Source organism: Pipistrellus kuhlii, unplaced genomic scaffold (assembly GCF_014108245.1).
Source record: "Pipistrellus kuhlii isolate mPipKuh1 unplaced genomic scaffold, mPipKuh1.p scaffold_m20_p_2, whole genome shotgun sequence".
In the NCBI taxonomy this organism is placed as follows: Eukaryota; Metazoa; Chordata; class Mammalia; order Chiroptera; family Vespertilionidae; genus Pipistrellus; species Pipistrellus kuhlii.
In genome coordinates this window covers 39,153,575-39,177,573 of record NW_023425515.1, presented here as the reverse complement: position 1 = coordinate 39,177,573, position 23,999 = coordinate 39,153,575, and the positions used below count along the sequence as shown (strand labels likewise).

Sequence of the window (23,999 nt, the reverse complement as noted above, 5' to 3'; positions counted from 1 at the left end):
TCTATCCTTAAAACACACTCGGTTTACTCCGTGGTGACAAGCCGAAGGGAGGCCAAAGTGGGGAGGAATAGGGAGCCTCAGGGAACCCTCTTCTGGCCAAAAACCGACTCCACCCTCCCCCATTGCCGTCCTCCAAGGGAAAAGCAGCTCGAAAGCAGAATTGTGTCCGTTCGGAAATGCCAGCGAGACGCTCCGTTGGCATTAAGTTCACAGTGACGTACAGGCCATGCAGGTGGAGAGGGCCTGAAATTGGAGGGGGGGTCTCTTATGATTTTGGGTGGATCGCGGGATTCCCGAGGCCCGTAACCCCTCTCCCACCGCCAGTGGTTGGCGAGCGGCGACCAACGCCTCCCCCACCCCCATCCCAGGCGCAGAGCAGGCGGGGTCCGGCACCAGGTCTCCCGCAGTCGGTCGCGGTCGGAGACCCCAGACGTCAGTCCCCAGTGGGAGGACTGCACGCGGACAGGATGAGACTATATGTCCACCTCTTCAGTCACTCGTGTTCCACCTACGCATCCCTAAAAGCATGTGTGCCTCCCCGGAAGGAAACGGCTCCTTTAACCTGGGGCGGCAGCTGGCGGACCGGAAGTGGAAAACGGCTCCTTTAACCGGCGGCCGGAGCTGGTGGGCCGGAAGTGACGTTCCCTGCGGATTCCCGGCCTGCCCTGCGCCCGCCCTTCCTTGGCGGGAACTGAGGCGGCTGAACCGGCCGTAGCACATCAGTCGCCTTTTCAGGCCGCTCGGGGCTCCCTGAGCCTCGTATTTTCAGGTTGAGGAACGGAGCTGAGACTGCGACACCGCCTCGCCCCCTCCCCGTCCGGGAACCCCAGGAACGAGCCGCTCGGCAGCGTCCTCGCTCCGGAGTCGGCGGCTGGGAGGCCCCGGCGTGGCCCGGGAACACGCGCGGAGAGCGGGGGATAACAGGTGACCAGCTGAAGAGCGGGCGAAGTCTGCCTTCTCCTCCCTCCGCTCCTGCCCTGTGATGCTCCTGGGCCGCTTTCCGCACCAGCCCGGGGCTGGACCGCCATCCGGCCTGGCTACCTCCCACCCCTTGGGGACATGAAAGCACAGTGCATACAGCATCTTTCAGAGTCGTGCTCTGAGATGTATTGCTATTGAGCAGCCTGTGGCAGGGATGGAGGAATTCAACACCTTAAATTAAAAACCTTAGCTGCTCACAGATATTTACATTGTATTTTGTTTGAGTATATATGCGTATGCCAAGCACAGAACTATGTGTTTGCACAGTTCTTTGATTTAGGTCAATTATGGGATAGGCCTTAGCTCCCTTTGCAGGAGGGGAACCTGTGTCTCAAATGGTAATGCAGTCATCAGATATTATGGAGCATGGGTCATGGACCAGTCAGTGCACAAGGCTTTGGGGATATAGCAGTGACAACTATAGAATTGCCACTAACGAAAGGGAATTTTCAGGCAAGCTAGTGATGCCTTTCTATCCCTAAAAAACGTATTTATGTTTATTTCAATGTTAATAGTGGTTATCTTAAGGGTGAGATTTTGCATGAATTTTTACTCTGGCTTTTCAGCAATGTTTTGCTCTCTTCAAATGAGCAAAAACAGCTACTTCCATTTTAATAACAAACTCTAGGATGGTAGGACTCTCCCCTCCGAAAAAAGCCTCTGAGTCTTAGTTGATTTGGCTCAGTGGATAGAGCGTTGGCCTGCAGACTGAAGGGTCCTGGGTTCAATTCCAGTCAAGGGCACATGCCCTGGTTGCAGGCTTGATCCCCAGTGGGGGCGGGCATACACGAGGCAGCCAATCAATGATTCTCTTTCATCATTGATATTTCTATCTCCCTCTCCCTTCTTCTCTGAAATGAATGTTAAAAAAAAGAAGAAGAAGCCTCTGAAGCCAGTAATTGGCGCTGCCAGTAAAACAGATCCCTGAGTGGAACTCTAACTTCTCCCCCCACATCCTCCACCTCCCCCCACTCCCCAAAGTGGAGGTTCTCATTTGTGGTCTCAGCACTCCTAATTGCTGAACCCATTCCAGAGTCTGATTAGAACTAGGCCCATGATTGAAAGAGAAGAGGCTATAGAGGTCCATGTACAGTTTGGTCATTAATGATATCACCTTTATCAAAAAGTTTGGAACTCAAATTTTTCTGACATAAGATTTGTCTTTATTCTGTAACTTCCTCACTGTAAATACATTCTGATATCTCTAAGCACTTTGACCTCTTTTATGTCCCTGCAGCCTTCAGCACAATGCATTCAGAGAGTGCTAGGTCATGGGGTGATGTTCTTTATTAAATAAGTAATTATTGAATATCTTTGCACAAGGTTAAGTGCCCTTTTCTTCATAATGGTTTCAAAAGAGCTTTTCTTTTTCTGTCTTGCACCTGGTCAGGGTGAAGTAACCATGCAGGCATTTTTAAAAGGCACATCTATCAGTACTAAACCACCATTGATCAAGGATCGAGGAGTAGCTGCCGCTGCCGGAAGTAGTGGAGAGAACAAGAAAGCCAAGCCTGTTCCATGGGTGGAAAAATAGTAAGAACTCTTGTGTTTTTGTTGAAATTGTTAATAAATTACATCTCTAACCAGTTATAATCCCTCCACCGCCCCCCCCTTTTTTTTCTTTCTTAATGGGGGATGATTTGCTTGGTTTAGATGTTGTCCTTAAAAATCAGCCAAGGATGTAAGTCATAGAACCTTGGTACTGAAAGGTACCTTAGAATGATCTAATTTAATTCCCTTATTTATGAACTAAAGTCTTTTATTTATGAACTAAAATCTTCTGTGTATCTCAGGTCTATGGTTTTAGGGGTCGGGATACATACAGCATTGAAGAAAACATTTTTTTTTATAAGCCGGCTTTTGATCAGGAGTTCTACTAAGTCCAAGTAATCTGTTCCCCTTTCATTACTGATAGGTGGAAATTGTTTTGGGCAAAAACAACACTTGAAGTCCCACTTAAATTTCAATCAGCTAAGTAGTAGTATAACAAATAGTAGTTGTTACTCCAAGTGTAGCTTCAGTTATTACCAAGACTTTGCAGATTACTTATAGGCCAAAAAGGCCCTCATGTTTTATTTGGCACCAACAATTCTTAAAAATGGAAAGTTTCACATAAAAATCTAGATTTTTTTTAAATTAAAAAATAAATTATGCAAGGGGAGAAAAAAAATCTAGATTTTCAACTCCTCAGTAGATTAGGCAGCCACTAGATGCAAATTCTCACTTGACAGCAGTTAGATGGACTTATCAGGGGTCCTCAAACTTTTTAAAGTGGGGGCCAGATCACGGTCCCTCAGAGAGCTGGAGGGCCGGACTATATGAACTACTAATTCCTACTGTAACACCTCGGCTGCACTCACTGCCCAAAAAACCTGGCGGGCCGGATCAGACTCCTCTGCGGGCTGCATGTGGCCCGAGGGCCATAGTTTGAAGACGCCTGATTAGATACTGCTTCTCATTTTGGAAAGGTTGTGTGTTCCTCAATTCATCATAGTCCTTATTTTCTCTTGCCTTATACTCTGCTTTCTTCACTCTTGTTGTCTACCTGGCCTCTGCAAGTGTTTGAATAACTGGTTTATAACATACACTGGTTTTTTTTCTAGAAAACATTATCTAACATGAAATTCCTGCCTGGCACTGACCCGAGTACTTTGAAAAATATGACTTAGAAAGTTTCTGATTAGTAAACTAAGCACAAAGCCTAATCTTAGGGTTGGAAGTATAACTGTTCGAGCTCTTAAAATCACTAGTTAATGATTTAAGAAGAAAATCATATGTTATACTTCATATTGATTAAACTTATTTTTTTAACCCTTAGTGAAGTAAATAGATATGCATTTTTTGTGCAGATGAGTAATGGAAAAAATTGATATTAACCAATTAACAATGTAATAACTATATTTATATAGATGTATTAACTAAAATAGTTGCCTATCATGAGGTTACTAAATAGTTCTCTCTTTTAACCTGAAATGCATGATCTTGTCAAAATATAATACTTTAAGCCCTGGCTCAGTTGACTGGAGCATTATCCCGAGTGCCAAAATGTTATAGTTTTGATTCCCATTCAGAGCACATACCTAGGTTGTGGGTTCAGTCTCTGGTCGGAACACATATAGGAGGCAACCACTGTTTCTCACATTGATGTTTCCTTCTCTCTCTTTCCTCTTCTCCTCCCCTCTCTCCTCCCTCCCTTCCTATCTCTAGAAAAATCAATAAGAAGCATATTTTTACATGAGGATAAATATATATACATGTATATCATATTACTTTCTAGGCAAGTGTTCCCTTTAAATTTTTTAAGCACTTGGCATTTATGGTGTAATAAAATCCTTTTACTTAATTTTTGTAAGCATACATGCAAATTATGTCTCTGAACAGTGAAAAATTACTTCAGTCCTTTAGTATATTTGTTTAAGGCACAAATGGGGTTTCTAACTACTTCCAGTTATGAAAGTTTCTCATTACCAATATGAGAATTATCAGTATTTTAGCAAAAAGAATACTTGAAAACTTCTCTGTGCCTACTATAATATACAAAATAACCTTTGTTGTTGTTTTTTACAGTCGTCCAAAATGTGTGGATGAAGTTGCTTTCCAGGAAGAAGTGGTTGCAGTGCTGAAAAAGTCTTTAGAAGGAGCTGATGTGAGTAGCAGATGATGTTTAATGTCATTGGGAGATTCACCCTCTTTCTTTATTACCCTACCCCCTTTAAATACTATGATACGTATACAGTGGGCCCATGATGACTATTTGTGCAATGGATGATTAGTTCAACAAGTATTTATTGAGCATCTCCAATTCTGTCGTCTGGCATTGTTATATAGTACTCAAGTATAGACCATTGAGCAAGACAGTCTGGGCCTCTTTGCTTGTGAACTTTTATTTTGGTGGGAAACAACAGAGTAAACATAGAAACCAAATAAGTAAGGGAATTCTAGATAACGATACGTGCTGTAAAGAAGAGTCAAGAGATTCTTTGAAAGTATAATTTCTCTGGTAGTTATAAAATTGTCTCAAGGCAATTTTGTACAGCATAAGGAATATAGTCAATAATTTTGTATGGTACCAGATGGGTACTAAACTTATTGGAGAGGGATCACTTCTTAAGTTATATAAATGTCAAACCATGATGCTGTACACCTGAAACCAATATAAAATAATATTGAAAGTTAACTATAACTGAAAAAGAAAGTATAATTTTTCACCTAATTTTAGGATTTGGTTTGAACTACAGTACAAAAAAAAAGAAAAATGAGTCTTTAATTCTGCTTATAGCATTGTGTCGCCTACTGTGATGAGTGGGATAAAATGTCCTTGAGTGACTTGTAATTTAGATCAGCAGTCACCAGTCAGTGGTCCGTGAGGTCCAAAAAGTTGGTTACCGCTGCTTTAGGTTATTCAGAGACAAACTAAACCTATATAAAGAATTAACAGTTTAGGGACATTTGTAATACTTTCAATAATAAATACTTAATTTTTAAAAATTAGTAGTTTAAAATTTCATATGATAAAGTGCTTTAAGAACTCAGTGAAGGAAGAGAAAAAGTTACAGATGAAAGTGGTATTTAGTTTTTGCTTTATTCCCAAGATTGGCTTTCTTCCTCTTAATCTGGCTGCTTTGAAGTAGAGATTCTTTTGTTTTTTGCTTCCATGTTCTCTTCCTGGAATTACAGTACAACAGTGCATATTTTGAAAGAAGTTATATTTATAAAACTATTCAAAATATTTTTCTAACCTCTGTTCAGAGGTTAGAGCAGCAGCCAACACACTGAAGGGTCGTGGATTTGATTCTTGGTCAAGGACAGGTACCTGGGTTACACATTTGATCCCGATCCCAGTCAGGGAGCAGCGTGTGGGAGGCAAGTGATCAATATGTCTCTCTCACATTAATGTTTTTCTCTGTCTTCCCTCACCCCCTCTCCCATCCCTGTCCCTTCCACTCTCTCTAAAAATCAATGGGAAAAATATCCCTGAGTGAGAATTAACAACAATAATAAAAATACATAAAATATTTTTCTTCACCAGGATTTGTTTTGATATGATCCAAATATTTACCTTTTAATTATATAATAGTATACAACTATAATTGCTTAGTAATATTTACATAGATTTTAGGACAAAGTATATTTTAATTGCTAGTATTCTCAACTTGAAGCAAATCTAGTGGGATTATAATTCAGTTTTTTGGGGTTTTTTTAATATATTTTTTATTGATTTTTTGTTTTTTACAGAGAGGGTTAGAGAGTTAGAAACATGGATGAGAGAGAAACATCAATCAGCTGCCTCTTGCACACCTCCCACTGGGGATATGCCCGCAACATGCCCTTGACCGGAATCGAACCTGGGACCTTTGAGTCTGCAGGCCGACGCTCTATCCACTGAGCCAAACCAGATACGGCATGATTCAGTTCTTTATACTATCTAATTTATGAGGCTGAATTGAGAACTTGAACCACTTGTGTTTCTTTTCAGACTAAATTTGGTAAAACTTAAAGATGAAGTTGTGTTTTTTTTAATTCTAAAAGAATACAGGAAAATAATTCCTTCATTTGCTTTAAAAAGTTTTAAGGTAGAATTAGGAGTTGTTTTGTTTGTTCTGTTATTTTTTTCAGAAATCAATTTTAAGAACTGATTTGACATAGAATTCTTTTTTTCTCCCAGGTTTATTGAGATATAATTGATATACATCACTGTATAAATTTAAGGTGTGCAGCATAATGATTTGACTTACATGTATTGTGAAATGATCATTGGAATAAGTTTGGTTAACATCATCATGTTATGTAGATTCAGAAAAAAAAATAATTTTTTCCTTGTGATGAGAACTCTTAAGAACTACTCTCTTAACAACTTTCATATATATCATACAGCAATGATCATGTTGTTCATTACTTATTTTATAACTGGAAGTTTGTAACTTTTGATAGTTTCTCCTCTCCCAATCCTCGGCCTCTCTTTTTATTAGTATTTTTTATTCCACATATGAAATCATATAGTATTTGTCTTTCTCTGACTTATTTCATTTAGCATGATGCCCTCATGGTCCCATCTATATTGTTGCAAATGGCAGGATTTCCTAGTATTTTATGGCTGAATAAAATTCTGTTGTGTGTGTATCTTAATTAAACTTATTGAGGTAAGATTGATTAATAACATCCTATAAATTCCAGGTGTACAACATTTAATGTACTGTATTGCATGCCTACCACCCAATCTAGTTTTCTTCCATTATCATATATTTGACCCTTTTGATCCAATTTGTCATTTCCCTGACACTGGTAACTACCATTCTGTTGTCTGTATCTGTGAGTTTGTTTTGTTAGTTTGTAACTTTTTGTTTTATACTCCACATGAGTGAAATCAAATAGTTTTTGTCCTTTTCCATCTGTCTTACTTCACTTATGCTCTCAAGATTCATCCATGTTGTCGCAAGTGGCAATATGTATATATATTTTTTAATGGTCGAAATATTCCATTCTACATGTATACCACATCTTTATCCAGTGTCCGTTGATGGACATGTAGGTTGTTTTCATGTCTTGGCTATTATAAATAATGCTGCAATTACAGAGTACATGATCATGATGTGGAATACCGCCTGGCATTTAATAGATACTTAGTTCTTTTAATATTTCTGTTTTTGCAACAGAAATATTCAAACCCCTAATATGTTTTTTCCTCAGTATTGGCCAAATCCAATTACTTGTTCATTCTATTTCCACTTTGAAATAACTGACATCTTTATAAAGTATAAAATATTGCAAAGAGGTGGGATAGGGACCTGGCAAAAGCCTGGGATTCTGAAAATGTTTCTAATTTCAGCTTTGAAAATTCCACCTACGTAAATTAGGAATAGAACAATCATAAATATGATTCAATTTAAGATATTAGAAAAACATTTGGGAAGAAGTCATCTATCTTCTATCCTATCTAGTAAAAGAGTAACATGCAAATTAACCACCACTCTGCTACACCCTCAAGCCACACCCACCAGCCAATCAAAGCAAGTATGCAAATAAACACAACCAAGATGGCTTCAGCCACAGAGAGCAGGAGGGAGGCTTGGGTTTCCCAGGCAACCGAAGAAGCCAAGCTTTCTGCCTGCCCTAGCCGGCCTAAGCCTCCACTCAAGACTATAAAGTTTCAATTATAGAAGGTAAACAAATCCAAACAGAAATGGCTGCTGGTTATGGAGAGAACAGGAGGCTTGGCTCCACTCCAGGCTACAAAGTTTCAATTGTAGAAGGTAAATAAATTCCAGATACCAGGGCCTCTGCTTGGGTCGCCAGAGGGCGTGGCTGGCCTGAAAACCACCTCAGACCCCTCGCGCAGACCACCCCACATTCCAAGGGGACCCCCACCCTGATCCGGGACACCTTTCAGGGCAAACCATCTGGCCCCCCTTATGCACCAGGCCTCAATCCTATCTAATAAGAGTAACATGCAGGCTGAAACTGGCTTGGCTCAGTGGATAGAGCGTCGGCCTGCGGACTGAAAGGTTCCGGGTTCGATTCCAGTCAAGGGCATGTACCTTGGTTGCGGGCACATCCCCAGTGGGGGGTGTGCAGGAGGCAGCTGATCGATGATTCTCATCAATGTTTCTAGCTCTCTATCCTTCTCTCTTCCTCTCTGTAAAAAAATCAATAAAAATATATTTTTTTAAAAAGTAATATGCAGATTGACCTATCAATTCAATACACAATAGCTGCCCCCATGTGGTCAAAGATCCTGTCCCTATCTGGACACAAGATGGCCAGCAGGGGAGGGCAGTTGGGGGCACCAGGCCTGCAAGGAAGGACAGTTGGAGGTGATCAACCCTGTAGGGGAGGGAAGTTAGGGGATGAGCAGGCCGGCAGAGGAGGGAAGTTGAGGGCAAACAGGCTGGCATAGAAGTGGTTAGGGGGAGATCAGGCTGGCAGGCAGAAGCAGTTAGGGGCAATCAGGAAGGCAGGCAGGTGAGCAGTTGGGAGCCAGCAATCCTGGATTGTGAGAGGTATTTCTGACTGCCGGTTTAGGCTCAATCCTACCGGAATCGGGTCTAAATGGGCAGTCGGACATCCCTTGAGGGGCCCCAGATTGGAGAGGATGCAGGCTGGGCTGAGGGACAACTCCCTCTTCCCTGGCCCCATGCACGACTTTCATGCACCAGGCCTCTAGTATATACATAAAAATCTAATATGCTAAGTGTCCCTCCTCCCTTCCGACCAGTCACTATGATGCACACTCACTACTGGGGGGCAGACACTCAGTGCAGGAGGTGCTGAGCTGCAGTGACTTGGCAGCAGCAGTTCTCGGGTGACACACCCCAAAACCAGAGAGGAAGAAGCCCAGTTCCTCCAGGGCCAAGCAATTCCACTTTCAGCCATGGGTTATGTTGTTGCTGGGACACTGTTGGCCCCTAATCTGGTTTATTGCACACTTGCCACTTGCATTTGCATTCCACACCCTGTATAACAGCAACTTTGCAGAGTGTCCTCTGATACTCCAGGGCCCCTCAGGGGATATCTGAGAGCCGGTTTTAGCCCAATTCCTGCATGCCAGGCTGAGCGACCCCACCTGCCAGAGGGACCCTGCTCACTCCACAGCCACCAGGGAGGGACCACAGGAGATTGGCTACAGGGCATGTTAGCCTGTCTCACCCAGTCCTGCTCTACTGGCCACCTTCTAATTTATTTCTTTTTCGACGTGCACAAATCCATGTTCCAGGTCACTAGTAGTAGTATATGGAAAAGCTGGATTTAGAACTGTGAATACTATGATACCAGTTATATTAAGAAACCTGTTTATTAAGATACTAGAGACTTGATGCACAAATTCGTCCAAGGGCCTCAGCCCTGGCAGCCTCAGCTGGCCCTCGCAGTCCCGGCTTCGTCTGCTATTCAGTCTAATTAGCATATTAGCTGTTTATTATATAGGATATGTACCTCTCTATTGCAGAAATTATTGCAGTGTTCCAGACATTTTCAGTCTTCCTTTATTTGTGCCAGAGTAAAATTTAAAAAAAAAAATTAATTTCTACAGCTCCCCAACCTCCTGTTTTATGGGCCACCTGGAACTGGAAAAACATCCACAATTTTGGCAGCAGCAAGGGAACTCTTTGGGTAAGTTGAAATATCTTTTTTTAAAGACTTGACACTGAAAACCTCTGGTACTGCTTTTCTTTCTCTAAAAACCTGAATTTGTTTTTTCTGTGAAATTGTTTGTTTTCATTTCTGAATTTTTTATTAATCCAGTGGGCCCATTTCCAGTTCCTCCCCTCCAGTAAATTAGCTTGCCTATGTTTTTTGTGACCTTCATTCTGAACCTTATTCAATGTTTGAATATATTACACACAGGGAGCCCCATAACACACACACACACACACACACATATATATATATATTTTTAATTCTTATCTAAGAATATGATTTCGTTGATTTTTAAAGAGAGGAAGGGGAAGAGAGAGAGAGATGAGAGAAACATAGATCACTTGCCTCCCGTATGCTCTCTGACCAGGGATCGAACTTGCAACCTAGGTTATTGAGCCCACAGCCTTTTGGTGAATGGGATGGTGCTCTTACCAACTGAGATACCCAGCCAGGGCATGATTTTTTACATATATGTATTCACAGAGGAAGGGAGAGGGAAAGAAACATCAACAAAGAGAAAATCATCTATCGGCTGTCTCCTGCGCTCCCTCCACTGAGCTAAAGTGGCAAGGGCTTATCACTATTTATTATGATTTTGGGCTCAGAAAACCCAGCCTGTCTCCAGTCACACTGATAATTTCATCACACTCTCTTAATTATTGCATTAACATGTTTCGTATGATCAAGTCTGTTGTGTCCGATGCTACTGACCCATACCACTTCTTTAGTTCCTTCTTGCACTGGCTTTGTTAGGCCCTGCCTCTGGAGTGGCTGGGCCAGATCCTTACCCTCAGGCATCCTAAGTGTAAGCAGAGTATATGGTTGACGATACAGAATGATTCTAAGTATAGCAGAAAATTTCTGAGCTAACTTCCTAGAGTCCTCTTCTTAAATTCTGTCTTGGCTTAGCCAACCATTGTTTAGGAGCTCTCTACCTAGAAAAGATTTTAGTCTGGGTCTGATACCCATCAACATGCTTCAGTATAGCAAAGATACCTTTTTGGGAAAATATTTAGGAAAAATAAAACAAATTTAAATCTTGGTGTGTGTTTTTTTTATTAAAAATATGTAGAAAAATTACTAGAAGGAACCTTTCAAAATAGTGCTTTGGGTGTGCCAGTTGCTTTAATTATCTTTTGATTTCTACAGTGAACTACTTTTAATTTCTTAAAAACTTACTTTAAGCTCTAGCCAGTTTGGTTCATTGGATAGAATGCCAGCCTGCAGACTGAAGGGTCCTGGGTTCGATTCCAGTGAAGTGCACATGCCCGGGTTGGGGGCTCAGTCCCCAGTGGGGGCATGCAGAAGGCAGCCAATCCATGGTTCTCTCTCATCATTGTTGTTTCTCTCTCTCTCCCCCTAACTCCCTGATATCAATAAAAATATAATAAATAAAAAAACTCATTTTAAAATAACTATTCATGTTTTAATCTAGTAATTTTCCTTATAGCAAGCTACCTGAAGGAAATAATTCAAAATATACTGTATTGCAGCATTATTTAAAATTTCAACATACTTAAAACTAAGCGTCTAACAATAGAAGGATGCTAAATAAGTAAATGGTGGTACAATCATAGGATGAAATGTCACATAGCTATTAAAATGGCATTTCGGGAGCTTCACATAGCTATAAAAATGGTATTTTGATTGGTTGCAAGATGGCAAGATGATTATGATACAATACAAAGTGGAAAATTGATTTAAAATTTTATATATTATGTGATATCATTTACCTATATTTTTTAAAAAGCATGGAAGAAAGCCAAAATGTTAACTGCATGTCTCTGCAAAAGAGAAAATACAGAAGTAATTGTGTACCTTTTATCCATATTGTTTAGTAGGTGGATTTTAAACTACTGCAAGATGTGCAAATGTTAAAATGTGGTTAAACCTCAGTTACTTACATGCTCTATGACCTTTCATATTTGCTTCATTTTTATGTAGGCATGAACTTTTTCGATTAAGAGTTCTTGAGTTAAATGCATCTGATGAACGTGGAATACAAGTAGTTAGAGAGAAAGTGAAGAATTTTGCTCAATTAACTGTATCAGGAAGTCGTTCAGAGTAAGTTTCTCTATACCATGTCGTTGTATTTGTTTAAAATACATATTTCTGCCAAATTTACAACTTTTTTCATGTTAGATCATATTTTTATCTAAATTATTTAAAGCCAGAAATAAACTTTCCATTATAATTAATTTTGCTTAGTTGTCAAGGGTTTTCCACTGATATTTGTCTAAGAAGTATTTATTAATCAAATGTGATAGTTGGGTGGTGCATGCATAACAAAAATCCTGACTTTTGCTATTGCGTTATTTTAAAAAAGTCAACTATCTTAGGCTTCAGTGTGTATTTCATAGTAGGGTGACCATATAAGTTCTTATCCAAACTGTGATGCTTTCAGAATAAAAGAGGAGGTATTATTAATAATTAAATAGGACTGCCCTAAATTAAACAGGGATGTTTAGCCAACTACCTATACTCCTCAGGTGCAGTTTCAAGATTAAATTTTTTGATTCCTGACCTCACTCACTGACATATATTTAAATTTATATCAGAGCACACGTAAGAATTTATAGGAAGTAAAGGACAATTTTTGATATCCACCTTGAATTCACAATGCATATAGATCATATCTGATAAGGCACTTATATCAAGAATATATGAAAAACTCGTACAACTCAATAATAAAAAGACAATCTAATTTTAAAATGGGCAAGGTATATGAATTGATATTACTCAAAAAAGATACTCAAATGGCTAATAAACAAATGAAAACATCATTCACATCATTAGCCATTAGAGAAATGCCATTCAAAACCATGATGAGATGTCACTTTACACTCACTAGGATGGCTATAATAAAAAATACAGAACAGCCGAAACCGGTTTTGCTCAATGGATAGAGCGTCGGCTTGGGGACTGAAAGGTCTCAGGTTCGATTCCGGTCAAGGGCATGTACCTTGGTTGCGGGCATATCCCCAGTAGGGGGTGTGCAAGAGGCAGCTGATAGATGACCCTCTCTCATCAATGTTTCTAACTCTCTCTCACTCCCTTCCTCTCTGTAAAAAATCAATAAAATATATTTTTTTTAAAAAATACAGAACATAGTGGCAAGGATGTGAAGAAATTGGAATCTTTATACATTGCTGGTTGTAATGTGAAAAGATTCAGCACTTTGAAAAGTTTGGCTAAAAGTTAAACATAGATTTACCACATGATCCAGTAATTCTACTCCTAGATATATGCCCACAAGAAATAAAACATTTCTATTCAAAATATGTACACAAATGTTCTTAACAGCATTATTCATAACGGTCAGAACATGAAAACGACCCAAATACCCATCAACAAATGAATGGACAAATAAAATGCAGTATATCCATTTGCCATATTATTTAAAAGGAATGAAGTAATAGCACTGCAATAGGGATGAACCTTGAAAATATCATGCTAAGTGAAAGAAGTCAATCATAAAAGACAACATGTTAGATTGACATCGTATGATTCCATTTATGAGGCAAGGTGCACAGATTCCAGTACTGGTGAGGTCTCTCAGCCTAGCCTGTAGGGCTCAGGCTAAAACCGGCTCTCTGACATCCCCTGAGAGCTCCTGGATCGCAAGAGCATGGTTCTCGGGTAAGGGACCTGGGAATTGGTCTTTCTCCTCTCTGGTTCCAGGTGTATCACCCAAGAACCACAGCTGCCAAATCACCATAGCTCGGCAGCTCCTACGTTGAGCGTTTTCCCTCTGGTGATCAATGCAGGTCAGAGCTACTGGTCAGACAGTCACTTAGGCTTTTATATAGATAGATGTCCAAAATACACAAATTTGGAGACAGAAAGTAGAGATCATGATTGCCTGTGGCTGAAAGAGTTGGGAAAGAAGAGGAGTAACTCCTCTTGGGCATGAGGCTTTTCTTTGGGAGGATGAGTATGTTATATCGATATAAAATTAGATTGTAATGATGATAGGTGATTTATCACTCCTATGTTTTTCTCTGAATCAGTGGGAAGCCATGTCCTCCTTTTAAGATTGTGATTCTGGATGAAGCAGATTCTATGACCTCAGCTGCTCAGGCAGCATTAAGACGTACCATGGAGAAAGAATCTAAAACCACCCGCTTCTGTCTCATCTGTAACTATGTCAGTCGGTATGTATATTGCCTTGAAGATAGATAGATACTAGCAGCTTTATTTTGCTAACCCTCAGTTAAGGAGAGAAAAAAAAATTTTTTTTTTCAATGTCTCAAGGCTACATTAATATCTTCATCAAATCTTGATAAAAATGAGTTCTTTGGGGGAAATCCTTCTTTAGCCACTGACTTGTTTTTTTTCCAATATTTTACAGAATAATTGAACCTCTGACCTCTAGATGTTCTAAATTCCGCTTCAAACCTCTGTCAGATAAAATTCAACAACAACGATTACTAGACATTGCTGATAAAGAACATGTTAAAATTAGCAATGAGGTAAGTACTAATTATTAGTTCTTATAATTACTAATTACATTGATGAATACATATGAAGAGGCCCTGAAAGGAGTCATGTGTGTTGCTTCAATTTCTGATGCCAACAATTCTTCAGGCAAAGTTAAGCTAAATGAACAACAGTTGGAATGTCTAGGAATTACAGATTTAATCTTTCTGTTACTATTAGCAGTTTATAATCTACTAGAGGCCCAGTGTGTGAAATTCATGTGTAAGCATGTTGGGGGCGGGATTGTCCCTTAGCCCAGCCTGCACCCTCTCTAATCTGGGATCTCTCACAATCCAGGACTGCTGGTTCCCAACCACTTGCCTGCCTGCCTGACTGCCCCTAAATACTTCTGCCTGCCAACCTGATCTCCCCATAACCACTCCCCTGCCAGCCTGGTTGCCCCCAACTGCCCTCCCCTGCAGGCCTGGTCATCCCTAACTGCCCTCCCTTGCAGGCCTAGCCTTTCCCAAGTGCCTTCCCTGCCGGCCATCTTGTGTCTACATGGGGACAGCCATCTTTGTGTTGGAGTGACAGCCAATTTGCATATTACTCTTTTATTAGATAGGCTCAGTATATTAGAGACCCCAAACTAGAGCAAATTTCATGCATATAATGCAAATTCTGCAGCAACAAATCTCTATCATAAGATTTTAGTCTCCTAGTTAATAACTCCAAAAACTTATTTGGTATGAAATTCTGATACAGTGATAGAATATATAGGCCTTTTATTCATTATAACAATTTAACCATAATTTGTATTTCCTTTATGTAATCAAGAAAATAGGAGGAGAAGTATGGAACGTTTCTGCCACTTACTTTCAAAGGCAAGAGATCTCTATCCTTCCATTGGACTGAGGCTGTCTCCATGAATTCTGCCACTATAGGACTAATATATTCCCTCAAAAATGGAAATAAGTTTCATTTCTCCTCAGTAACTCTTGGCTAAAATATAGTGCTTTTCACTTTATTAAGATCAAAAAACCTTAATTGGTCATCATAGGTAAAAACACATACCAAAAGAACTTTTTTTTTCTTTTCAGGGGCTGTCTTGTCTTGTTAAAGTATCAGAAGGAGATTTAAGAAAAGCCATTACATTTCTTCAAAGTGCTACTAGATTAACAGGTGGGAAGGAGATCACAGATAAAGTGATCACAGACATTGCTGGGGTAAGAGTATGTTATTCTGAAATTCTTTTAGGAAGTTTTCACCCAAGTATATATAGAATGCTTTGTATGTGCTTAATCCACTCAGGCTGTTTTAACAAAATACCAGAATGAGTGGTTTACAAACTACAGAAATTCAGGTATTAGCTCTGGAGTCTGGGAAGTCCAAGGTCACGGTGCCCAGATTGGGTGGTGAAGACCCACTTTCTAGTTCTTAAGACTCCCAATTCATAGATGGCCTGCATCTTCCTATGGCAAAAGGGAGCTCTCTGGGACACTAATCCCATGACCCCATGGCCTCCCAAAGGCCTACCTCCAAATACTTCAGGGATTTTTTTTTAACATGAATTGGGGAGGGAGGTTACACTTAGTCTATAGCATGTGCCAAGTACTGTGCTAGGAATACTTAGTTAACAGATATTTAATGTCCCATACCTCCAACATCACCCCTCTGATGTCTTTTCTTATAAATGTAGTCTGTTTTGACAAAGGGTCATATAATAAACAAGGCACATGCATTTTTCAACTTTGAGAAATCTTGTTAGAGGGCCACACAGGTCTTCAAATATTCCTTTCAGGCTTTATTGAATTTTCATACCACAAACAGCATTAGTCCCTTTTTTTCTAGGTATTAGGGGTTAAACCAATCTCTTTAGAGAACTGCTTTGAGGAAAGACAGCCACTAAGATATTGGCCACTATTAAAGCCATTAAGTCCAAATCTGAGAATGTTTTCAAAGGATTTTAAAAGCAAGTTATGTGCCGAAACCGGTTTGGCTCAATGGATAGAGCATCGGCTTGGGGACTGAAAGGTCCCGGGTTCGATTCCGGTCAAGGGCATGAACCTTGGTTGCGGGTATATCCCCAGTAGGGGGCGTGCAAGAGGCATCTGATCGATGACACTCTCTCATTGATGTTTCTCTCTCCCTTCCTCTGTACAAAAAGCAAGTTATGTACCACCCTTATTGCATTGTAGTGACTGGACTAATGTATTGGCATAGCACCTTGAAAGTATTTTTTTTTTAAATATATTTTATTGATTTTATACAGAGAGGGAGATAGAAACATTGATGAGTGTGTCATTGATCAGCTGCCTCTTACACACCCCTTACTAGGGATATGCCTGCAACCAAGGTACATGCCCTTGACCAGAATCGAACCCGGGACCCAAGCCGATGTTCTATCCATTGAGCCAAACTGGTCCAGGCCCTTGAAAGCATTTTTAAATTTTAGGTCCAATACCTTTTTCTGTATTACCTCTCTGCTCAGAGTTGAGCATAAAGCTTAAAGACCCTTTTCCAGTTCTCAACTCTGGATTGACTTATCAGGATAGCAACTATCAGCTTTGTCATTTGTTAGGTGAACCAACCAAGCATGGAAGGAGCGAGCACAGGCTTGGCAGAATAATGTCCAAACCACCATCTCACCAGAAAATATCTTTTTAGGTAATACCAGTAAAGACTGTTGATGGAATATTTGCTGCATGTCAGAGTGGCTCTTTTGACAAGCTAGAAGCTGTGGTAAAGGTAAGGGTTTAAGTTACTTTACTAACTTTGGGGAAGAGAAAATTAAATGTTGACACCATGTAATTTTTGTTACAGGACTTGATAAATGAAGGTCATGCAGCAACTCAGCTTGTAAACCAGCTTCATGATGTAGTTGTAGAAAATGATGCTCTTTCTGATAAACAAAAGTCCATCATTACAGAAAAACTTGCTGTAAGTAGGCATCTTTGCACATTTCAGCAAAAATACTTATATACCTAAAAGGGACAATTATTTAATAACCCTTTCTTTTTCTTGTAGGATGTAGACAAGTGCTTAGCAGATGGTGCTGATGAACATCTACAATTGATTAGCCTCTGTGCTACTGTGATGCAACAGTTAACCCAGAATTGTTAAAACAACGTTCAATTCATACCATTTTACAATAAAATAATGAAAGAACCTTTAAAGTGAATATACAATTTATTTAACATTCAAACTTCATTAAGACATGTGCAATATGGCAATTTTACTGGGGGTTTAACCCTACCTAGGATATGATTGCTTGCTGGGGCTTAGCAACAGGGTCCAGTTCACACTTAGCACTAATTAAATACTTTATTGAATAAATACAATACCAAACAAAATGCATTCAAATGCTTCCTAAAAAAAAATAAAATCAATTTTAAAGGCCTTCTATTCAGGCTAATGACAAACACAATAAAGGCAGATAAGCTAATTTAACATAATTGGCTGATTTTATACAGCACTTATATCTTTTAGTCCACAAGTATATTATTAAATGATAGAGAACATCTAATACAACCATTTCTACATAACTAGGAAATAAATTTCTAAGAAAAAAAGATTTTACAGACCCCATCTTTTGTACCCAACCCCAACAGTCTAACTCTAGAGGATAAAGCCAATGACTCTCCTCACAAGAGCTCACGACTAAAGTCGCTTTGCTATCAAAATCTGTATTTCTGATCCGTTATGAGCATTGAGACAAGATTCAAATATTCCCAAAGAAAGAAGCACAATGCACGTTGTGATCACCTAGTCAGCAACAGCGAGCACTGCATTCAAAACTATCTCATCCCGGGAATTAAATAAGGTCAGCCACATTCATGGGCATTTCCTCCACTGTAGTATTGTAGAAAGTCTCAATGTCACGAAGAATCCTCTTGTCTTCTTCAGTAACAAAGTTTATAGCCACACCTTTCCTCCCAAATCGACCCCCTCTGCCAATTCTGTGTAAGAAAAGAAAATAGCAATTAGAATGTTACTTCTAACAGAATGCATGAGTTACTGAACATGATGATCCACTTGTTAACCATCAGCTGCTGTGTTTACTTATCAAGGTTATAGTTCGTGCTTCTAATTGGAGCACTATCTGCTAATCAATATCTAGAGGGAAAAGAAACCTTCCTTTGCAGTTAGTGCCATAAGGATTCAAAGCTTGTCTGGCTGCAAAATGAGCCTTGAGCATCATTATTTTTAAGGCAGATGACAGTATTGTGTTTGGGGTAGTGAAATTTAAAAAAAAGCCCATACCAAAGTGGGCCAGCCAAGAGCAGAAGTCAGCCTGGGACATAAGTAAACACACCGGACGAAGCAAAAAGAACAGTTATATAATCCATATCGGCGCACTTCTGGAACTGTAAACTGTAAATACAAATGCTGCATGGTTAACTATTGTCTAAACTCACAACTTTTTTCAGTGGGAAAACAAGTATTTGGTATGGTAACCCAAACTCATCACTGCTTTTTGCTGTTTCACACGTTATAACTCAAATTACTCAAACGTGTTTACCTCCAAAGCAACTGTCTACCTTCCCGATAAAAACCGGACAATATAAAACCTCCTAATAGGCTAATATACAAAAATGCCTTGGCTGGAGCAACTTAAAATATAAAATAATCATTGACAAAAGAAAAACAAATATAAATACCGACTCGCTCTTTATTCAAACAGTGTGCTGTTTCGCTTATGATTCCACGTCCTAAATTACGTCAACGCCGTTTCTGAGTGCCATCTCGTCATCAACTGCTGCTATCGACTCCTGTTTTTAAAAAGTCTTTTTTTTACATCATATAACAAAGTACAATTCAATTTATTTAGGGATAAAGCCACTATAAGTAAACCAGGGACCGCTCAAATTGCTACCAGACGACACCAAGAAAATCCCAACTATAATCCAGAAAGCACAAGAGCATCACAAAAAATAAAGCTCAAAAGTAAGCTAAGACCAACAAATCTACACTAAAACAATCTAATCCATAGGTATGAAAGTCACAATTTGGGCCAATTGTTTTCCCACTGCATGACCAATGTTCCCAAGTACAATTTTTCATCCTACCAATTTGACACTGTCTACTGAATCAATACCCTGAGACTTTGATTTATCTGGAAGGTAACTTCCATCAGAAAAATACATGAGCTTATTTTACCAATACAGTAACAAGGTGCCATCTACTCACCTGTGAATATAGTTTTCACGATTGGTAGGTAGATCATAGTTTATAACCAATGACACTTGTTGCACATCAATCCCACGAGCCTGAAATACAATGGTATGGTATTAAAATTCTAATTGATAAACTCGAGACTTATGTAATGTAGGCCACAAAATAGTAATGGGCTATATGTTAGTGATATAGCCCACTGTGGAGTGTGGTCTTTATTCTCCCAAAGAGCCTAATTGGTAAAGGTTACTAAAAAACCTTCACCCAAAATAAAACTTTTGGTAGATCAAAAGAGCAGTTGATTTACTTACCAACAAGTCAGTAGTGATCAGAACACGGCTTGACCCTGATCGGAATTCCCTCATGATAACATCTCTTTCCTTCTGGTCCATGTCACCATGCTGCAAATTAACAAACCTTCATTCAAGAATCACCAGTCAGTCAATATTTAATTTTAACAATTATGTATGAGACCAAGCGTCCCTGGCTGCTACAGTAGTCTAGCAGACAGGTATAGTTAAGAAACAACTTTATTTTGAGCAGGGGGAACGACAACACAGCACTTAACAGCTATATTGTAGTCTAAATCCTGCTTTAATATGAGAAGACATTTTAATTAACACTACTAGAGCAGAACACCTCTTACCAGAGCAGAAACTGTGAAGTCCCTGGCATGCATTTTCTCAGTGAGCCAGTCCACTTTGCGCCGTGTATTGAGAAAAATAACAGCTTGTGTAATCGTCAGTGTCTCATACAAGTCACAAAGTGTGTCCAACTTCCATTCCTACAATATTTCAAAGAAAAAATTGTCATTAAAATGGTTTCCAACTTATAATTAAAAATTCGCTGTTAAGGTGATCAGAAGACATGTTGCACCAAATTTTAAGACAAAGGACACTGGACATTAAGAAAGAGGTCCACCCCAGTCTTTATCATCTAGTGCAGTTACTTTTCTTCTTGTGTGTACTCTGCTAGCATTATTACAAATACCAAGATAAAATCCTAGTTTCTGCAATTTTAGCACAGTGCTTATACAAGAAGGTCAAATATCTGGCTACTTTTTTTGTTTAGTAATTAGACAAGTTACCTCTCTTTCAACATTGATATAAAACTGTTTGATTCCTTCAAGGGTCAATTCTTCCTTTTTCACCAGAATTCGAATTGGATCTCTCATAAATTTTTTGGTCACCTCCAACACATCAGTTGGCATTGTGGCAGAAAGCAACACAACCTTAAAAAAATAGTAAACTGTTATCATACAAGTAGTTAGCTGAACTTTTACAATACTGAAAAAACTATGTTTGAGGCCAAGCGTCTCTGTCTAGCTATGGAATTGTGCTAGACAGAGATAGTTATGCATCAATTGCTTTAAGCAGGGGGAACGACAATAAAACACTTCAGTTGTATTGTAACTGTTCCTGCATTAAAACCTGACCTCCAGCTATAGTAGGGGATGAAATAAAGCTCACCTGAATACTTGTATTTAATTTTTGGAAAATCTCATAGATTTGATCCTTAAATCCCCGGCTCAACATTTCATCTGCTTCATCCAAAACAAACATTTTGATCCATTTTGGAGCTGTTAAAAATAAAATCATACTATCATCCCTAAATTCTCAATTATAGTAAAAAAAAAAAAAAAAAAATCTTTGCTCAATTGACACAATACTTACAAAGATATCTTCTGTTTAGCATATCAAACACTCTCCCTGGTGTACCAACAACAATATGTGGTGCTTCGGCCTGCAGTTTTTGCATTTCATTGCGAACATTAGTTCCACCAATGCAGGCATGACAAGTTGCTCCCATGTAGTCTCCAAGTGCCAGAATTACCTTTTGGATCTAAAAGGCAAAAGCCTTAATTATTATCCAACAGAACTACAGATTGTGACTAACTTCCAAAGCATAATGGCAAATATCTGATCTACACACAGCTTTTATGCATGCATAGCACTTTACTACTTCAAAGTTCAAAATGAAGACTGATCTAACTGCTTAGAGGTAAAATTGCCTTGCAATGTTCTGGGCCTTGTCAAACTTGGGATCCTATTGTCCCAGGTACCTGCTAGATTAAGAACTAAAAATATGTCCTTTATTCTTCATTGTGTAGGGAACCATAAATAGTGGACCACGCTCTGCAATTACAGCTACAACAAATCGTTGCTACTTTAATTTTTCCCACAGGGCAGTGACATTTACCTCAATAAAGCCTAGTTTTATTAGCAATGTGTACTTCAGTCTTTATCAGCAGTGAGTCTTGAAAACATATCATGCAAAAAGATGCATCACAAACTAATAACATTGTCACTGCAGTTTTCATGTTGCACAACTGCATTCAAACTTAAAAATGAGACCAGATCTAGTCCACCCTGAACAGAAAGCTTTAGTTTCTCCGTGTTATATAACCCTATAAAACCATACTTGCACACCCAGTTCCTATTTAACTTTTTAAAAACTCCCTGCATGCATGGACAGTTAAAAGGAAGTTTCTGATAGGACCAATTTATACTGTTTTGAATTCTTCAGTTGTGAAACCTGAAACCTATGCAACACGCAAGCGGTTTTAACTACACTATCAATACCTGTTGTGCCAGTTCTCTGGTGGGGGCCAATACTAGTGCTTGGGTCTCCTTGAACTCAATCTCCAACTGTTGCAGGATGGAAATAGCAAATGTGGCTGTCTTGCCAGTACCTGACTGAGCTTGAGCAATCACATCATACCCTAAAAAAAGTAGGATACATATTTACCGATCCCACATCAAACCGTCACCTGTAGTTTACACTATGTATTCCATTTGGAACATGAAATATGCCCAAATAATCAAGTGATCAGCAATGAATATTCTCTTCATTTCAGGTCAGTCCCGAAAGATGTTTGCCATCATTTCACTTTTAAGGAATACAAGTAGGTACTAGTCCCCCAGACTATTTTCCCTTTTATAATCCAGGTCTACGTAAAACAATGTTTCACTGTCACTAACTGCCAACGAATTCTTTTTACCTTTAATACAAGGAATAATAGCTCTCTGCTGAATAGCTGAAGGCTTCTCAAAACCATAAGCATAGATGCCCCGGAGAAGAGACTCCTTTAAATTCATATCATCAAAGTTATCAACAATCTCATTCCAGTTGCTCTATAAGAAATAAAAATTTAAAACGGAATAAGTAGGATGGCCAACCTCACCTTTCCACAGTCTCAAAATCCACACCCATTTCTTACCTCGATGACACCATCGGGTTCCATTCCCTCTGGGCCGCCATGTTCTCTGCAGACAGAAAGGCTGCAGTTAGAGAACATCTCCAACCCCCCCCCCCCCAATCTGCACATCAGGGAGGGGGGCAGTTCTTCACTACCTCTCCCTTCCGGATATCTCCCCCCCCAAAAAAAAGGTCATTTCCTACTGAAAGAGCAAAGGAAGCTGGCGGGGCAGGGCACACAATTTATCTCCCGTGTGCTTGCCGGGAAGGCTGAGAGCGCGGACGACCGGAAAAGCTCCCGGCGGCCGGCCATTCCCCCAAGCCCCGCGCTCCCCCAAGTCTCGACGGCCGGCCGTCTCGCGAGAGCTCCCCATGCCGAGCTCCGCCCCTTACAATGCGCAAGCCGAGTGATTGACGCGGGCAGACCCTGGCCTGGGCTAAGCCAACGGCTCGCCGGCCCGGCCCCGGCGCACCTCCCGGTCGTGTCCAGTGGCCTCCCCAACCCTCCGCCCCAATTCCCTCCACCCGCGCCCGTGGCCGCATGTAAAGCTTCAGGCCCGATTACCCTGCACGGAACGCGGCCTGCGCCACGGATTTCCCCAAATGCCAGCTCCGTGCAGGCACGGGAGGCGCCGGAAACTCAAAAGGGTCTCGGGGAAAAGCCACCGCAACCACTCCATCTCTGTACATGTTTTCCCTGCAGCCCGTGGCCCTGCCCATCATGGAAGCTTCTCGAAGGACACAGGCGTAGCGTACCCCAGGCAAAACACCTAGGAGCCCCGAGTCCCCTGCCTCCACACACCAGCCTCTACCACCCCCCCATGGCGTGGCATGCCCGGCCCCGCGGGAAGGCGCTGTACCTGTTATAGTCCGCGGAGCCACCAGACATGTTCCGAAGAGCCGCTCAGCGCCCGACTGGAAAGACAGCGGGCCCGCGCCGCCCGTTTTTTATAGGCTCGCGGCCGGAACCCGTTTCTCCTGCGGAGGAATTTCCCTGCCGCGCTTCGGCTTAGCCACAAAATTGTGATCCTGGGAGCCTGACCTCCGAAAATATCCCAGGCGAGTCTGCGGGGGAATCCCAGTGGACGGTTGCA

The 23,999-nt window shown here is 40.4% G+C and overlaps 2 protein-coding genes and 5 non-coding genes across 13 annotated transcripts; 1 reads left to right on the top strand and 6 right to left on the bottom strand.

Moving 5' to 3' along the window:
• The first annotated feature begins 657 nt into the window (after positions 1 to 657).
• Positions 658 to 18,778, top strand: RFC4 (replication factor C subunit 4). Of its 5 annotated transcripts, none has more exons than XM_036448213.2 (11): positions 660 to 924; positions 2,372 to 2,514; positions 4,549 to 4,627; positions 10,007 to 10,086; positions 12,058 to 12,177; positions 14,124 to 14,267; positions 14,465 to 14,585; positions 15,633 to 15,758; positions 17,200 to 17,280; positions 17,356 to 17,472; positions 17,560 to 18,778. In XM_036448213.2, the coding sequence occupies exons 2-11, from the start codon at positions 2,384 to 2,386 to the stop codon at positions 17,653 to 17,655; spliced, it is 1,095 nt and encodes a 364-aa protein (XP_036304106.1). In that variant the 5' UTR covers positions 660 to 924; positions 2,372 to 2,383; the 3' UTR covers positions 17,656 to 18,778. The 5 variants fall into 5 exon arrangements, with proteins under 5 accessions (XP_036304109.1, XP_036304110.1, XP_036304106.1 ...); XM_036448214.2 differs by having other exon boundaries at positions 667 to 769; XM_036448216.2 differs by lacking the exon at positions 12,058 to 12,177 and having other exon boundaries at positions 658 to 924.
• EIF4A2 (eukaryotic translation initiation factor 4A2) lies at positions 17,703 to 23,905 on the bottom strand. 3 transcript variants are annotated; one of them, XM_036448208.2, is made up of 11 exons: positions 23,766 to 23,901; positions 22,928 to 22,973; positions 22,709 to 22,841; positions 22,290 to 22,429; positions 21,381 to 21,549; positions 21,177 to 21,286; positions 20,795 to 20,938; positions 20,354 to 20,491; positions 20,019 to 20,108; positions 19,723 to 19,802; positions 17,703 to 18,491 (listed from the first exon to the last, which is right to left on the bottom strand). In XM_036448208.2, exons 1-11 carry the CDS (start codon positions 23,792 to 23,794, stop codon positions 18,347 to 18,349), a joined length of 1,224 nt encoding a protein of 407 aa, XP_036304101.1. In that variant the 5' UTR covers positions 23,795 to 23,901; the 3' UTR covers positions 17,703 to 18,346. The 3 variants fall into 3 exon arrangements, 2 of the variants coding, with proteins under 2 accessions (XP_036304101.1, XP_036304102.1); XR_004989666.2 differs by lacking the exons at positions 19,723 to 19,802; positions 20,019 to 20,108 and adding an exon at positions 19,194 to 19,304 and having other exon boundaries at positions 18,451 to 18,491; positions 23,766 to 23,905; XM_036448209.2 differs by lacking the exons at positions 19,723 to 19,802; positions 20,019 to 20,108 and adding an exon at positions 19,198 to 19,304 and having other exon boundaries at positions 18,451 to 18,491; positions 23,766 to 23,905.
• On the bottom strand, positions 19,858 to 19,992 carry LOC118725122. The gene has a single exon (XR_004989864.1). It is a non-coding gene; the product is annotated as a small nucleolar RNA SNORA4 (small nucleolar RNA).
• On the bottom strand, positions 20,171 to 20,302 carry LOC118725085. The gene has a single exon (XR_004989832.1). It is a non-coding gene; the product is annotated as a small nucleolar RNA SNORA63 (small nucleolar RNA).
• Positions 20,573 to 20,750, bottom strand: LOC118725191. Its single transcript, XR_004989917.1, has one exon. It is a non-coding gene; the product is annotated as a small nucleolar RNA SNORA81 (small nucleolar RNA).
• LOC118725086 lies at positions 21,005 to 21,131 on the bottom strand. Its single transcript, XR_004989833.1, has one exon. It is a non-coding gene; the product is annotated as a small nucleolar RNA SNORA63 (small nucleolar RNA).
• Positions 22,531 to 22,599, bottom strand: LOC118725196. Its single transcript, XR_004989922.1, has one exon. It is a non-coding gene; the product is annotated as a small nucleolar RNA SNORD2 (small nucleolar RNA).
• Positions 23,906 to 23,999: the final 94 nt, after the last annotated feature.